Source organism: Doryrhamphus excisus, linkage group LG12 (genome assembly GCF_037039965.1).
Source record: "Doryrhamphus excisus strain RoL-2023G ecotype Guam linkage group LG12, RoL_Dexc_Guam_v1.1, whole genome shotgun sequence".
In the NCBI taxonomy this organism is placed as follows: domain Eukaryota; kingdom Metazoa; phylum Chordata; class Actinopteri; order Syngnathiformes; family Syngnathidae; genus Doryrhamphus; species Doryrhamphus excisus.
The window spans coordinates 810,965-828,745 of record NC_136368.1 but is presented as its reverse complement, the minus strand read 5'-3'; the positions used below and the strand labels follow the sequence as shown (position 1 = coordinate 828,745).

The following is a 17,781-nucleotide window of genomic DNA, read 5'->3' as shown; positions in this document are numbered from 1 at the left end:
CATAACACCCCTATAGGCACTTTTACAGTCATATTACCCAATATAGTAGACATAAAAACAGAAAATAAGACAGTGAAAACCCTTTTTTAACAGCATTAGAGCCCTCCAGACATGACATAACACCCCTATAGTAGACATAAAAACAGAAAATAAGATAGAAAACCCTTTTTAACAGCATTAGAGCCCTCTAGACATGAAATAACACCCCTATAGTCACTTTTACAGTCATATTACCCAATTTAGCAGACATAATAACAGAAAATAAGACAATGAAAACCCTTTTTAACAGCATCAGAGCCCTCTAGACATGACATAACACCCCTATAGTAGACATCAAAACAGAAAATAAGACAATGAAAACCCTTTTTAACAGCAATAGAGCCCTTTAGACATGACATAGCACCCCTATAGTAGACATAAAAACAGAAAATAAGACATAGAAAACCCTTTTTTTAACAGCATTAGAGCCCTTTAGACACGACATAGCACCCCTATAGTAGACATGTATCATGAATGGTCATCTTTTGGTCCAGCTGTGGTCGTGGATGGAGGAGCTCCAGAAGCAGCTGCTGGACGACGTGACCTGCGACTCGGTGGACTCGGTGCAGACGCTGATCCAGCAGTTCCAGCAGCAGCAGACGGCCACGCTGGAGGCCACGCTCAACGTCATCAAGGAGGGGGAGGAGCTCATGCAGCAGCTCAGGTAGGAGCGAATGAAAGCCTCGGCGACGAGCGCGGCGACAACTTCCTCTGTCCGGCTCTCCTCAGGGACGCGGCCATGTCCACAAATAAGACGCCCCACTGCAGTTCCATCGCTCACATCCAGGGGGTGCTGCAGCAGCTGGACGAGGCTCAGGGCCAGATGGAGGAGCTGTTCCACGAGCGCAAGATCAAACTGGACATCTTCCTCCAGCTGCGCATCTTTGAGCAGTACACCATCGAGGTACAGATCTACCAGATCTTTCCGTTCTGACCTTCCACCGAGCCCTTGAGGTGCCAAGACGAGATCTTTGCTCAGGTGACCGCCGAGTTGGACGCCTGGAACGAGGACCTGTCTCGCCAGCAGAGTGACGCGGCACGCTCGAGCAGCAGCGGCGGCGGCGGCGGAGGAAGCGCCGGCGGCGCCCCCTCTGGCGGGGCGGAGGACATCGCCCTGGCGGAGCAGCGACTGAAGAGGCACGCTGAGAGGAAGGCGGCCATGAACAACATGACCTATGAAGTCATGCAGCAAGGACAAGACCTGCACCAGTACATCATGGAGGTCCAAGCCTCGGGTAGATCAACAAATCTATCAAACCAGTTGAATGAACCCATCCCAGTAGTGAAGTCCATGATGCCTCCACAGCTGCAGTAGCTTATGAAGCTAGCTTTTCATGATATTAGGACTTTATTCCCGTATTGTGACTTTATTCCTGCAATATTTTGACTTTATTCCCATATCATGATTTTATTCCTGCAATATTTGGACTTTTATTCCCATATCATGACCTTATTCCTGCAATATTTTGACTTTATTCCCATATCATGATTTTATTCCTGCAATATTTGGACTTTTATTCCCATATCATGACCTTATTCCTGCAATATCATGACTTTATTACCATAATATTTTGACTTTATTACCGTATTGTGACTTTATTCTTGCAATATTTTGACTTTATTCCCATATCATGACTTTATTCCTGCAATATTTTGACTTTATGCCCGTATCATGACTTATTCCTGCAATATTTTGACTTTATTCTTGCAATATTTTGACTTTATTCTCATATCATGACTTTATTCTTGCTATATTTTGACTTTATTCCCATTTCATGACCTTATTCTTGCAATATTTTGACTTTATGCCTGTAAAATGACTTTATTCCTACAGTATTTTGACTTTATTCCCGTATCATGACTTTATTCCCATAATATTTGGACTTTATTACCGTATTATGACCTTATTCCTGCAATATTTTGACTTCATTCCCATATTATGATGTTATTCCTACAATATTTTTAACTTTATTCCCATATCATGACTTTATTCCTGCAATATTTTGACTTCATTCCCATATTATGATGTTATTCCTGCAATATTTGGACTTTATTCCCATATCATGACTTTATTCCTGCAATATTTTGTCTTTATTCCTGCAATATTTTGTCTTTATTCCTGCAATATTTGGGCTTTATTCCCATATCATGACTTATTCCTGCAATATTTTCATGATATTGAACATCAATGAAAGCAATGAGTGGATTGACGTCTCATCCTGCCTCAGGCATCGAGCTGACGGGGGAGAAGGACATGGACTTGGCCTCTCAGGTCCAGGAGCTGCTGGAGTTCCTGCACGAGAAGCAGCAGGAAGTGGAGCTGAGCGCTCAGCACACGCACGCTCGACTGGAGCAGAGTCTGCAGCTGCGCCACCTGCAGGCCGAAGTCAAACAGGTACGCGTCACGAAACGCGGCGTTGGTTTGTGTTTGGCCGGAAGGAGCCAACGGGCGAGCCAACGGGCGAGCCAACGGGCGAGCCAACGGGCGAGCCAACGGGCGAGCCAACGGGCGAGCCAACGGGCGAGCCAACGGGCGAGCCAACGGGCGAGCCAACGGGCGAGCCAACGGGCGAGCCAACGGGCGAGCCAACGGGCGAGGCAGCGCCGCCGTTGTGGAAGGATGCGGCTGAATTATTAACGAGCTTTGATGGCCACGTGCTGCTTCTAGCGCGCTTTCGCTCATCTCGGAATTCTGACGCCACAGAAAGATGCTGTGGATGTTTGGGAGCGAGGCGGAACTGCTGATGTCGCCGTCGCTCATGTGCCATCCTCTTCCTCTCCAGGTTCTCGGCTGGATTCGTAACGGCGAGTCCATGCTGAACGCCAGCATGGTGAACGCCAGCTCGCTGTCTGAGGCCGAGCAGCTGCAGAGGGAACACGAGCAGTTCCAGATGGCCATCGAGGTGCGTGCACGTGCACGTGCGCACACATAAGACGGGGACGGGTGCCAGTGCAGACTGTACTTTAGTCCTAATTGTTTCTGCATGCCGCGTTTGACTTTCAACAGGAGCAGATGTGCACTTTTCATACTTTGATACGCCCACGCACGCTTTGTCGTGAGGGGCTCGGGGGTGCAAAGATCTGCTTAGAGCCACACGTGTACATATGCTTATTACAGTACAGTACAGTTACAGTAGATACAGTATATATGTACTTCAGCTCAGCTTTGTCATATAGGTGAAAAAGATAGCTTCAGTGTTATTAGTGTAAGTGTTATTGTCATGATATTAGAACTTTATTCCCATATCATGACTTTATTCCTGCAGTACATTGACTTTAGTTCCATATGATGACTTTATTCCTGCTATATTTTGACTTTATTCCCGTATAATGACCTTATTCCTGCAGTATATCGACTTTATTCCCATATCATGACTTTATTCCTGCAATATTTTGACTTTATTCCCATATCATAACCTTATTCCTGCAATATATTGACTTTATTCCCATATCATGACTGTATTCCTGCAGAATATTGACTTTATTCCCATATCACGACTTTATTCATGCAATATTCTGACTTTATTCTCATTTCATGACCTTATTTCTGCAATATCCTGACTTTATTCCCATAATATTTTGACTTTTTTACCGTATTATGACTTTATTGCTGCAATATTTTGACTTCATTCCCATATAATGACTTTATTCCTGCAATAGTTTGATTTTATTCCTGCAATATTTTGACTTTATTCCCATATCATGATTTTATTCCTGCAATATTTTGACTTTATTCCCATATCATGACTTTATTCCAGCAATATTTTGACTTCATTCCCATATTATGAGTTTATTCCTGAAATATTTAGATTTTATTCCCGTATTATGACTTTATTCCAGCAACATTTTGACTTTATTCCCGTATCATGACTTTATTCCTGCAATATTTTGACCTCATCCCATATTATGACTTTATTCCTGCAAAATATGACATTATTCCCATGTCATGACTTTATTCCCATAATATTTAGACTTTATTAGACTTTATTACTGTATTATGACTTTATTGCTGCAATGTTTTGACTTTATTACCATATCATGACTTTATTTCTGCAATATTTTGACTTTATTCCCATATCATGACGTTATTCTTGGCCCTGGGCACCCCTGCATTGATACTGGTATTGATACAGGTCTTGCATTGTATCCACCATTGGAAGAAGATAAGAAGAGTAAACGTTGTTCTCCTTTTCGTTTTCTAGTCTCTCTTCCATGCCAACTCCCTCCAGAAGACCCATCAGAGCGCTCTTCAGGTCCAGCAGAAAGCTGAGGTAAAAACATGATGGTCTCCTTATGCTTTATGTACTATGGACTATGTACTATGTACTATGTACTATGTACTATGTAATGTATCATCCAGTATAATGTCCTTTCCTTGAACATCCACTGTCCGTGTACGTTTTCCTCCTGTATTCACCACGCCACGTCCCAGAGCCGCCGCTGAGCGGTGACCCGATGGTGGCGTCGTTCCGACTTTATGTGTCATGTTTAACGTGATCTCCAGGTTTCAGGTCTAACTCAAATTCCAAGTTTCAGTTCTTGGATGACAGGAGAAAAGTCATTTGAGGGTAGGAACGTAGCTCGTCTTCTCACCTCCACCTCCCTGGTCTCAGATGATGCTTCAGGCCGGCCACTACGACCCGGACGCCATACGCGGCTGTGCCGAGAAGGTGGCGGTCCACTGGCAGCAGCTGATGCTGAAGATGGAGGACCGCCTCAAACTGGTCAACGCCTCGGTGGCCTTCTACAAGACGTCGGAACAGGTACGAGCCGTTACGCCGTCCGTTTGTGGGAGAGCCCCATGCTAACCGGGGGGGGGGCGGCTAACCCAGGTGTGCAGCGTGCTGGAGAGCCTGGAGCAGGAGTACCGGCGGGACGAGGACTGGTGCGGCAGTCAGGAGAAAGTGGGAGCGCCGGCCGAGTGCGAGCACCTCCTGCCGCTCATCAGCAAACACCTGGAGCAGAAGGAAGCCTTCCTCAAGGTCAGCACTCATACAGCGTATCATACAGGGGGGGTCAGTCATGCTCCGGGGCTCCGGGGAAGGTACCAGTGAACCACCAGGAGATCTTGGCTCTAAAGGTCCAGCAGACCAAGACCCCAAGGAGGCGTGTCATGGTGGCTGCTCCAAAATATTGCTCCACATTATCGTTGAAACAAGTGTCCGGGGGGGGGGGGCAGACTTGGCCCAAGACCTGGCTGCCACTTTCTCCCGAGGTGATGGTGCTATTCCGCGGGACGACAAGGACGGTTTTGGCTGCTTTGCACGGTATCGGAATCACGATAACGTCACCAAATAATTTGGTATCATACATTGAAATATATCTGGAAGGAAGATGTGATGCGATACCATGACCCTGATTATGATAGCATAAGTATAATAAGGTCATGTACGATATCATTTCATATAAGTAGATATGATGGTAAGAAGGTTAGCATTGATGCTATGACCCCCCCCGCCCCGCAGGCGTGCACGCTGGCCCGCAGGAACGCCGAGGTCTTCCTCAAGTACATCCACAGGAACAACGTGAGCACGCCGGGAGCCGCCAGTCACCCCAGAGGGCCCGAGCAGCAGGTCAAAGGTCAGAATTTGACGAGAATGTTTTGAGGGAATAGAAAGTCATTTCAAAAGCTGAAATATGCTAGAAAAAATGTGACGTTATGACAAACCAACACATTTGTGGAAAATTTGCTTGGGAAAATTTAGTAATAATCTGGGAATAAGGTCAAAATATGATGGCAATAAAGTAAAAAACAACAACAACAAAAAAATAATAATAAAAAATTTGAATGCAGACATCATATGATGAGAGGAACAGAGAGAAGAAAGATGGAAAATAAACATTGAAATTTAAAATTTAAAATTTAAAATTTAAAATTTAAAATTTAAAATTTAAAATTTAAAATTTAAAATTTAAAATTTAAAATTTAAAATTTAAAATTTTAAATTTTACAAGTATAAAGTCAAAATATTAAGAGAAAAACACCGCACATTTCACAAAAATAAAGTGAATATTATTTCAAAGCTCAAAAAAGCTAACCTTAAAAAAGTTATAATATTTGGGGAATGAATTCAGAATATTCCAAGAGGAAAATTGGCTGAATTAATTTAAGAAGAAATTTGAAATAACTTTATCAATAATTATTCAAACACAACATTCGTTTTTCAGCTCATTGACCCTTGACCTTGAGCCATCATAGAAATGATATTTAAGGTGGCCAACGGCAGGTTGCACCCTGGTCACATGACCCGAGAGCAAAGATTGTTCAACATCATGGTCTAGGGGAAGGATACAAAAGCTAGCTCAGATATTTCAGCTGTCAGGTTCCACTCGGAGGAACATAGTGAGGAGATGGAAGACCACAGTCACGGTTCTAGTTGGAAGGTTGGTGAGAACTGTCCACCCCCCTTGTGGACCCACCACCAACGAAAGTAAGAATTCGGGTCCATAAGGTCTAGAATTGTGAACTTTGTTTTTCTTCCTTCCTCCAGCAATTCTCAATGAGCTTCTGCAGAGGGAGAACCGAGTCCTCCACTTCTGGACTTTGAAGAAGAGAAGACTTGACCATTGTCAGCAGTACCTTGTTTTTGAACGCAGCGCCAAGCAGGTAGGTGTGAGGGGGCGGGGCTTCTCTGGTTTATGTTTGAAGACATCAAGAGTGGCTTTTCTCCGTGTGTGACCGTGTAGGCGCTAGACTGGATCCAGGAGACAGGTGAGGTCTACCTGGCCACCCACACCTCACCTGGCGACAGCAGCAAGGAAACGCAGCAGCTGCTTCATGACCACCGCCACTTCCGACTCACCGCCAAGGTAAGTACGGCGGAACCTCGGTTAGCATCCGCCTCGCTTAGCGTTTTTTTTTGGTTCACATCCAAAATGCACACCGACGAGCGTTAAGGTGGAGGACTCTCCTGATCTCCGTGTCTCCAGCAAACCAAGGAGAAGGTGAAGCTCCTCATCCAGCTGGCCGACAACCTGGTGGAGAAAGGCCATGCCCACGTGTCGGAGCTGAAGCGCTGGGTGAGCACGGTGGACCGCCGCTACCGAGACTTCTCCCTGCGCATGGCCAAGTACCAGGAGACCCTGGAGAGGAGCCTCGGCGTCTCCTCCGAGGTGGACCATCTTTCATTAGTATTCATCTTCTTGAATATCTTGTATCTTGTACACCCCCCCCCCCTCCCCCCCAAGGTCACCTTGCCTCCAGTGCTGCCCCACCCTGGTGTGTGAATGCGGGTGAACATTTGGGGGTGGTCACAGTGGCCGGATTGGGCAGCTGTGTCTCCACGTGTACCTTACTAATGAATAATGAATCATGGCTTCAACAAGGAATTGGACTTCATTTCGCTTTTTGAAAAAATTTTGAAAAATTATTTTCAGTTTTTAAAAAATTTACAGTAATTTTTTATTATTTTTCCTAATTAAATAATTTAATCATAATTACTAAAACATACTCATTACGAAAATGTTTTGTATTGCTTATTATTAACAAAATTAAATACATATATTTTACAATGTATGATTAATGTAATTAATTTTTTAAATTAATTTTAAATCTTCAGAAAAAAAGATGACATTTGATAATAATTTATATATATTAATTTATATTATTATATATATTTATATTATATATATAAATATATAATATATATTATATATATATAATATGTAATAATTTATAGCTTATTATTTGGTTTTTGTTTAATTAATGTCTTATTCATAATTAATAATAATAATCATAATAATTTGTGAAAAAAAAAATCCTAGGACAACAAGGACTTGGAGCTGGACATTATTCCCGCCAGCCTGACGGACGACCCCGAGGTCAAACTGCGGGACCCCAGCCACGAGGTCAACGAGGAGAAGAGGAAGTCTGCGCGCAAGAAAGAGTACGTTTCCATACGCAGTAATACTGTCTAGAGTACATGCAGCGTTTACATACCGTGTGAAAAAGTACGTACCAATCACTTGTTGGCTTCTTGGCTGAAATGTTACGTGTTTGATGTCGGACAACGAGTTGAGCTCTCATTGGTTGACGGTCTCAGGTTCATCATGGCCGAGCTCCTGCAGACAGAGAAGACCTACGTCCGAGACCTCCAGGAATGTCTGGAGGTGAGAAAGTGACCCGCGTTCGTCAGGTGTCCCGTAGCGGATGCTAACCACCAGTGTCTTGGTTGCCCAGACCTACCTGTGGGAGATGAGCCGGGGCGGAGACGACATTCCGCCCGCCATCGCCAACAAGGAGCACATCATCTTCGGGAACATGCAGGAGATCTACGACTTCCACAACAAGTGAGGAACTTGGAAGGCAGTCTTGATACCGTGTTTCATAAAACAGGGGGACTGCAAACCACTCCCTGAGGAACGCCGCTCAAAAGTCACGTGCCTGATGTGGTTTAAGCCACGCCTCCAACAGCCTCCACCCTTCTTTGTCTTATTATGTCTACTATATTGGGTAATAGGAGTGTTAAATCTGACTATAGGGGTGTTATTTCATGTCCAGAATGCTCTAATCATGTTTAAAAGTATATTTAGAAAGGTGGTAAACAGGCTTTCTATGTCTTATTTTGTCTTATTATGTCTACTATATTGGGTAATAGGAGTGTTAAATCTGACTATAGGGGTGTTATTTCATGTCCGGAGTGCTCTAATCATGTTAAAAAGTATACTTAGAATGGTGGTAAACGGGCTTTCTATGTCTTATTTTGTCTTATTATGTCTACAATATTGGGTAATAGGAGTGTAAAAGTTACTATAGGGGTGTTATTTCATGTCCAGAGTGCTCTAATCATGTTAAAAAGTATACTTAGAATGGTGGTAAACGGGCTTTCTATGTCTTATTTTGTCTTATTATGTCTACAATATTGGGTAATAGGAGTGTAAAAGTTACTATAGGGGTGTTATTTCATGTCCAGAGTGCTCTAATCATGTTAAAAAGTATACTTAGGATGGTGGTAAACGGGCTTTCTATGTCTTATTTTGTCTTATTATGTCTACTATATTGGGTAGTAGGAGTGTAAAAGTGACTATAGGGGTGTTATTTCATGTCCAGAGGGCTCTAATCATGTTAAATTATACTAAGAAAAGTGGTAAACAAGTTTTCTTTGTCTTATTTTGTCTTATTATGTCCACTAATCGGGTAATAGGAGTGTAAATCTGACTATAGGGGTGTTATTTCATGTCCAGAGGGCTCTAATCATGTTAAATTATACTAAGAAAAGTGGCAAACAAGTTTTCATTGTCTTATTTTGTCTTATTATGTCCACTATTCGGGTAATAGGAGTGTAAATCTGACTATAGGGGTGCTATTTCATGTCTAGAGGGCTCTAATGCTGTTTTTCAAAGTGTAAATATGATTTAAAAGCTGACATGAGTTGAACAAGATAAGCAAATTCTTCTGCCGCTTTGGCCGACTGCGACGTCTGCTGGCTCCCTTCACCAGTTCAAAGATGTTTCCTATTTGGGGGAGGATTTGTAAGGAGGGTTAGCGTTAGCCATCAGCGTTTGTGTGGCTTGGAGGACAAGTTTGAAAAAAAAAAAAGAAGCTGAACCCGATCCAGTATTTTCATGACTGCTGACTTTGGTTTTGTTTTGGCAGCATTTTCCTGAAGGAGCTGGTCAACTACGAGCAGCTTCCAGAAGACGTTGGACACTGCTTTGTCACCTGGGTAATTTTTATTCATTCATACATTTTTTTATTTTTATTTTTTTTTTTGGAAATATGTTTTGCATTTATTTTATTTTTATTTTATTGCATTTTGTATTTTTATTCATGAGATGAATGCTAAACAAGGAGTCAGTGAGCGCGTTCCTCCTGCAGGCGGACAAGTTCCACATCTACGTGGATTACTGCAAGAACAAACCAGACTCCAGCCAGCTCATCCTGGAACACGCCGGAACCTTCTTTGACGTGAGGACTCTTATTAGCTTGCATGCTCATAAATGACCATAAATAACCATAACATCATGCACATACAGAGAAGGAATCAAAAGTTGTTCTTCCCAGTATTTGCCAGCAGAGGGCACTATTGGCTTATGTAACGGATGCAAGGGACACAAGATATGTTGGCATGCTAAGATGTTATAGTTCATATATTTCATATATTTCATAGTATGTATTTCAAGAAAACCTGCATCTCAGCTTTGTCTTTTGTTTGTTTGTTTCATTTTCCTGTTATTATTTCTGACTTTATTTCTGGAATATGTGGGCTCGATTTTTGTCACATTTAAACCTAATTCCACCAAAACCTTGATAGTAAAATGACATTATTTTTACTTAAGTTATTCTCATAAAATGACCACATGTTCTCGTTACATCACTGCAGATTTTTCCATGTTTGCTGTTGTGTTTTTTAAAAATAGTTTTCTTGATAAATTGTATTTTTAGAATGAGGCGCGGGCCAACAATAAAACAGCAGCGAGCCGCAAATGGCCCCCGGCCCGCACTTGGGACACCCCTGGCTTTAAACATTAAACATTTAAACATTATTTGATTCAGGACATCCAACAGCAGCGAGGACTGGCCAACTCCATCTCGTCCTACCTCATCAAGCCGGTGCAGAGGATCACAAAGTACCAGCTCCTGCTGAAGGTACGGCCGGAGACGTCATGGCGACGATGACGAGCGCTCCTCAATTGTTGTCCTCCCGCCGTGCAGGAGTTGCTGTCGTGCTGCGAGGAGGGCAAAGGGGAGATCAAGGACGGCCTGGAGGTCATGCTCAGCGTCCCCAAGCGAGCCAACGACGCCATGCACCTGGCCATGTTGGAAGGTACGGCCCAAGCGCTGTCCCGGATCATACCACATTAGACATCCCAATCGGGAGAAGCAAATATTCCAGGATGGATCCTCTTGCCTTCCAGGTTTCGAAGAGAACTTGGAGGTTCAGGGCGAGCTCATCCTGCAGGACGGTTTCCAGGTCTGGGACCCGCGCGCCCTCATCCGAAAGGGGCGGGACCGACACCTCTTCCTGTTTGAGCTCTCGCTGGTCTTCAGCAAGGAGTTCAAGGACTCGTCGGGCAGAACCAAGTACCAGTACAAGCAGAGACTACTGGTGAGTGGAACTGCTCTGAGGTACTCTATTCATATCCAAGACAAATGCTAGCAATGCTAACATTCTAATGTAATCATGCCACTGTGCTAATGCTAGCATGCTAATGTTGGCATAGTAGCCTTTTGCATGGTTGTATGGAAAGTAGCTATTTGTTGTTTGAATCTGAACGATGGCTTATTTTGCACGCTTGCGTTTTTGGAGGCAAACTAACGCTAGCCCTTCTCTTCGTACGTTTGCAGACGTCGGAGTTGGGGGTGACGGAGCACATCGAAGGCGACCCGTGTAAATTTGCTCTGTGGGCTGGAAGGACGCCCTCGTCTGACAACAAAACGGTGCTGAAGGCAAGTAGCTGATTGGTTGCTTGAAGATGGACTGGAGGAGAATATGTTTGGTCAACACGCTGTCACGCAGGCGTCCAGCGTGGAGGCCAAGCAGGAGTGGATCAAGAACATCAGGGAGGTGATCCAGGAGAGGATGACCCACCTGAAGGGGGCGCTGAAGGAGCCTGTTCAGCTGCCGAAAACGCCGGCGCTCGCCAAACCTCGAAATAACGGCAAAAGGTAAAAGAATGCCGACAATGCTAACATGTTAACGTTAGCATGCACTACACTTAGTACAACATGCATACACTTAGCATACGTCTTTGAATAAATATCAAAATCAGATAATGCTAAAAACGTCAGTTATATTAGCGTGCTAATGATAGCATGCTAATACCTAGCATGACAGTGTTAAGTGCTTAAGTTCATTTTCATGAAAATTGCAAAGAATGCTAGTAGGCCAGCGTTAGCCTGCTAGTAATGCTAATGTTAGCATGCTAACACCTGGCAAAATAGTGGGACGTTTGCATCAGTCTTTGTATCAGTGTTGAAATCAGAAAATACTAAAAACGTCAGTTCGATTGTGTTAGAATGCTAACATTAGCATGCTAACACCTGGCATGACAGTGTTAAGTGACTGCTTAAGTTCATTTTCATGAAAATGGCAAAGAATGCTATTTGCCAGCATTAGCATGATATAATGCAATAATGCTAATGTTAGCGTGCTAACACTTAGCATGATAGTAGAAAGTTTGCATTGGTCTTTGTATAAATGTTGAAATCAGAAAATACTAAAAATGTCAGTTTTGTGTTAGCATGCTACCATGCTAACATTAGCATGCTAATACCTGGTACGACAGTGTTAAGTGACTGCTTAAGTTCATTTTCATGAAAATGGCAAAGAATGCTAGTAGGCCAGCGTTAGCGTGCTAGTAATGCTAATGTTAGCGTGCTAACACCTGGCATGATAGTGGGACGTTTGCATAAATGTGTATAAATGTTGAAATCAGGAAATACTAAAAACGTCAGTATGATTATGTTAGCATGCTAACATGCTAACATTAGCATGCTAACACCTGGCATGACAATGGTAAGTGACTGCTTAAGTTCATTTTCATGTGCTAAGGGCTCAAATGCTAGTAGGCCAGCGTTAGCATGATAACAATGCTAATGTTGGCGTGCTAACACCTGTTCAGGGATGGAGGTGAAGACGGAGACAGCCAAGGAGACGGCACCAGCCAGCCGGACACCATCTCCATCGCCTCCAGAACCTCGCAGAACACGGTGGACAGCGACAAGGTAGGATGGGAAGTTCTAACGAGCTGCTGAGACCAGCTGCCAGGTTGCTACAGGGTCTCCCACGCGGCTACAAAGAGTAGCGGCAGGGGCTGGGTTGGCTGTGCGTGTGCGCGTGCGCGTGTGTGAAAAGTCTGCCGCCATGTCGCCCAATTCCAAGATGCCGTCGGCCATGAAAAACCTGCTGGGGTTGTGTGCGGGCACGTGTCATGATAAGGCTTATCAAGCGGCCTCTCACCTCCAAGTAAGATCTTCCTTCAGCGTTCCGAATGTGTTTGAGGGTCACAGCAGGTGAAAAGTGGGCTCGGGTGCATGCAGAACAAGAAAGCAGGTCACAGCCATGCTTTTCACAGTGAACACATTTGTTCTGTAAGTCAGCTGGAATTGCAAACGTGCAGCGAAGCTTAAAAAGGTGACTTTTTCAATGGAGTTTGGTGTGTCTGCGTTCATTAGCTTTGATTGCACTGTTTTAGCATGGTTTTCTGTACCGTAATTGCTTCCACTTTGGATTAGAACCATGCATAATGATAGAGTCATCATTACTGAACTATGATATGTTGCACAAGTGTTGAAATTTTACATTTAAAATTCGCAATCCAATTCAGAGTCGTCAAGTTTGCACGCTTGCATACATTGTTGTACATGCAAAGGTGGACTTTGTGTGTGTGACTTTGTGTATAAGTGGACTTTGGTTATTATGCAAGTGGAAGTATAGAGTAACTTAGAAGGATTCAGTTGACTATATGGAGTCTTCTGTAAAGCAACTTGAATTGTAAACATGCAGAAAAGTCTTAAAATGGCCATTTTTTCAATGGAGTTTGGTATGGCAAAGTTTTAGTAGCTTTGATTGCACTGCTTTGGCTTTTTATGTACTTGTGTGTTTTTGTACTGACTTGGGTCCATGCAGCATGAGACAGGACTGGCTCCATGACACACACACACACACACACACACACACACACACACACACACTGGTGTCAACCATGGCCTCCTACAGTAGTATTACACAGTGTGGCCTTTTCACTGAGCAACCTCCCGCCCACTCGCTGCCCGACCCTTAAATGTCAGTGTGGTACACAACATGGAAGCGCACACACGTTTTGTGACGTGCATCTCGTCTCGGCTGGCGATGAAGTCTTTGTTTACACGGAAGCGTGTGTTTGCTGTGTTTTGCATGCACATGGCGTGCGTTCCTTGTTCGCCGTGTTTGTCTTCCTTCTGGCAAAGGCCGAGTCTTTCTTGGAAAATGTGAAGCTGTCGGCCTTTTTGATGCTCGGACAAGAAAGATCAACAAAATGACCATGTGACCCGGGACCACGAATCGGAAAACCCAGACGGGACTGCCCTTGTTTTGACGATGTGGTGTTTAGCACTTTAGCACTTTCATGATTGAATTAAAAAATGTTTTTTTTAAATATAATGACATACATTAATACAACTTTTTGCGTTTTACCCCCACATATTTTCTCTCTATTTTTAATTTTAAAGACAAAAAAATGTATAGTTAATAGTCAATTAAAAGAGAAATGTCACAAAATTATTATGCATGTTTTTACTCATCGATGACCATTTTTATTTGATCTAAAAAAAATGTCTTAAGTCACACAATCCAGACATTTACTATAGGGGTGTTATTTCATGTCTAGAGGGCTCTAATTATTTCAAAGTGTCTTTAAAGGGTTGTAAACAAGATTCATATGTCTTGGAGGTCTTGTTTTCTCTTATGTCTACTGTATTAAAATTAATGTCACTAAAAAAAATGAAATTATTCTCATAAAATTAAGACTTTTAGATAGATTTTTAAAAGTATATATTGGCTTTATTATCATAAAATTGCACTTGTTTTTTTCCTTTTTTTAAATTTTCCAACATTTTAAATGTTGTTATGGTTCTTATGTTCTTATAATAATAATAGCCATAATATTCCAAATATTTTTTCTTTTTTAAATTAAAATTAATGTCACTAAAATTATGAAATTATTCTCATAAAATTAAGACTTTTAGATAGATTTTTTAAAAGTATATATTATATTATAATATAATTGAACTTGTTTTTTTTCAACATTTACATTTTTTATGGTACATTTTTTCTTGTAATAATAAGACTTAATTAATAAAAATAAAAAGACTTTATTAATAATATTATAATGTTATTTAAATAATATATAATAAATAATAATATTATTCCAAATATTAGAAGTTTATTTTCTTTAGTTTTCTTCTTGTATTATTATTATCTTTATCCAACAAAAAGTATTTTTTCAACTTTCTGCTACAAAAATTAGATTTTTTTCCTTCTAATATTACAACATGATATTTATTGGCGATATTTATTTACTAAAATTTCTCTCCATTTGTCGTTTTTCCTAGATTTCTTGTTAAATTCTATTTTTAGAAAGTGTCATCACTCGCAACAGGAAGTCCAAGTGTGACCATGTGAAAGTCATGCGTGAGCTTTTAAATGCCTTGAAACGCTCTGCACGTGTTCTCGTGAATCAGATGCAACCATCTGTTGGACGTATGACTCCACGTGCACGCGCACACACACACACACACAGCAGTGCCGCTCCCGTCAAACACTCCAGCTGTTTGTTCATCCAGCAAGCTAGCTCGTGTGTGTGTGTGTGTGTGTGTGTGTGAGGAGGGCGTGTGTATGAGTGCGTCCCAACAAAAAAAAAAAAGTCTGCTGGCTAAAGTGTCAGAGAGCGAGACACGACGAGGAGCGGCGGCCATGCCAAAGTGGATGCGATTTAAACTGTTCAAGGGGAGCAGCCGAGTGAGTAGAGCACTTTTAGTCTTTTAGTCTCGTCCGAGTCGTGGCCGACTTCTTGGAGCCTTTTAGCACGATGGAGCGGCGTGGCGTGGCGTGGCGTGGCGTGGCGTGGCACCTTGTCGGCTCATTTGTTGTCTGCAGACGTTAAATGGCTGCTTTCTCCACATTTGCATGGCCGCCCCTTTTCCAAAAGATGGAGTAAAATGCTGCGTTGTGGCGTCCTTGGCGTCTCTGGGCGGCTTTTCTACGTCAAATCAAGTTTAATCATTGATTGTGTCGCCTAGCGTGTTGACATTCACTTAGCGTGTTGTAAAACTGTGTGTGTGTGGGGGGGGGGGTATTAATGGTTAAACAGGGTGTGTGTGTTTGTGTGTGTGTGTGTGTGTGTGTGTGTGTGCGCCTGGCAGGACAGGCGGAGAGACAGGAAACAAGCCATTAGCCGCCACGGCCAGACGATGAAACCCGAGCATCCACAGTTTGGTTTAGTTTTTTTACATCGGGGTTTGATTCCTGTCGTCAGGACACGTTACAAGCTGGCATCACCACGGCAACCAGCATTTTCATTGTTATTTGATTTCTAACGTACACAAAAACACGTCCAGTTCTGACATAAACGCCTCGTTGACTTTTCATGGCTTTTTTATACGAAATAAATCACGTCAAGGAGCAAACGGGCCACTAGTACGGTATATACACTAGTGTGTGTGTATACCCACTAGTGCAGTATATACACTAGTGGGTGTGTATATCCATTAGTACAGTATATACACTAGTGTGTGTGTATACCCACTAGTGCAGTATATACACTAGTGTGTGTGTGTATACCCACTAGGACAGTATATACACTAGTGTGTGTGTGTATACCCACTAGGACAGTATATACACTAGTGTGTGTGTATACCCACTAGGACAGTATATACACTAGTGTGTGTGTATACCCACTAGGACAGTATATACACTAGTGTGTGTGTATACCCACTAGGACAGCATATACACTAGTGTGTGTGTGTATACCCACTTGTACAGTATATACACTAGTGTGTGTATACCCACTAGTACAGTATATACACTGCAGTGTGTGTATACCCATTAGTATAGTATATACACTAGTGTGTGTGTATACCCACTTGTACAGTATATACAACAGTGTGTGTATACCCACTCCATTAGTACAGTATATACACTAGTGAGTGTGTGTATACCCACTAGTACAGTATATACACTAGTGGGTGTGTATATCCACTTGTACAGTATATACACCGCAGTGGGTGTGTATACCCACTAGTACAGTATATACACTAGTGAGTGTGTGTATACCCACTAGTACAGTATATACACTAGTGAGTGTGTGTATACCCACTAGTACAGCATATACTGCAGTGTCTGTATACCCACTAGTACAGTATATACACTGCAGTGTGTATACCCATTAGTACAGTATATACACTAGTGTGTGTGTATACCATTAGTACAGTATATACACTAGAGTGTGTGTGTATACCCACTTGTACAGTATATACAACAGTGTGTGTATACCCACTTCATTAGTACAGTATATACACTAGTGAGTGTGTGTATACTCACTAGTACAGTATATACACTAGTGGGTGTGTATATCCACTTGTACAGTATATACACCACAGTGGGTGTGTATACCCACTAGTACAGTATATACACTACTGTGTGTGTGTGTGTGTGTGTGTATACTCACTAGTACAATAATTACACTAGTGTGTGTGTATACCCACTAGTGCAGTATATACACTGGTGTGTGTGTGTGTGTATATATACCCACTAGTACAGTATATACACTAGTGTGTGTATACCCACTAGTACAATGTATACAGTATAGTGTGTGTGTATACCCACTAGTACAGTTTATACACTACAGTTTGTGTGTGTATACCCACTATTACAATATATACAGTGCAGTGTGTGTGTGCGTGTATACCCACTGGTACAGTATATGCAGTCCAGTGTATGTACTATACCTACTAGTACAGTGTGTGTGTATACCCACTAGTAGAGTATATACACTACAGTGTGTGTGTGTGTGTGTGTACTGTGTATAGAAGTGAGCTAAATGAAGTAGTCTGTAGTAGTATGAAGTCTTCTGCTTGTGTGGCCATTGAGGCCTGTGGATCACATGCTTCAACGTGATTGGCTGCGGTCGCTACGCTAGCTTAGCCACAAACACGTTTTCTTCCTGGAGCCGTGAAGGACCTGCTGTGTCAGCAGTAAGCCGATCCAGGCGGGGCGCGGACATGTGGAGCACATCTGGTCACATGGCCTGCTGACAGCCCAG

At 42.5% G+C, this 17,781-nt stretch overlaps 1 protein-coding gene across 2 annotated transcripts in view; it reads left to right on the top strand.

The window, feature by feature from the left end:
- kalrna (kalirin RhoGEF kinase a) overlaps positions 1-17,781 on the top strand; it is a 66,708-nt gene that overhangs the window by 24,050 nt on the left and 24,877 nt on the right. For both annotated transcript variants that reach the window (XM_058081189.2, XM_058081194.2), the window contains exons 16-38: positions 534-703; positions 769-943; positions 1,019-1,274; positions 2,268-2,434; positions 2,823-2,942; positions 4,242-4,310; positions 4,653-4,802; positions 4,872-5,021; positions 5,505-5,619; positions 6,531-6,646; positions 6,727-6,849; positions 6,970-7,152; positions 7,804-7,925; positions 8,082-8,148; positions 8,219-8,328; positions 9,635-9,704; positions 9,857-9,946; positions 10,535-10,627; positions 10,694-10,805; positions 10,897-11,087; positions 11,327-11,428; positions 11,499-11,647; positions 12,604-12,706. In XM_058081189.2, the coding sequence (XP_057937172.2) occupies positions 534-703; positions 769-943; positions 1,019-1,274; positions 2,268-2,434; positions 2,823-2,942; positions 4,242-4,310; positions 4,653-4,802; positions 4,872-5,021; positions 5,505-5,619; positions 6,531-6,646; positions 6,727-6,849; positions 6,970-7,152; positions 7,804-7,925; positions 8,082-8,148; positions 8,219-8,328; positions 9,635-9,704; positions 9,857-9,946; positions 10,535-10,627; positions 10,694-10,805; positions 10,897-11,087; positions 11,327-11,428; positions 11,499-11,647; positions 12,604-12,706 (3,003 nt within the window). The remainder of the gene's footprint in view (positions 1-533; positions 704-768; positions 944-1,018; positions 1,275-2,267; positions 2,435-2,822; positions 2,943-4,241; positions 4,311-4,652; positions 4,803-4,871; positions 5,022-5,504; positions 5,620-6,530; positions 6,647-6,726; positions 6,850-6,969; positions 7,153-7,803; positions 7,926-8,081; positions 8,149-8,218; positions 8,329-9,634; positions 9,705-9,856; positions 9,947-10,534; positions 10,628-10,693; positions 10,806-10,896; positions 11,088-11,326; positions 11,429-11,498; positions 11,648-12,603; positions 12,707-17,781) is intronic.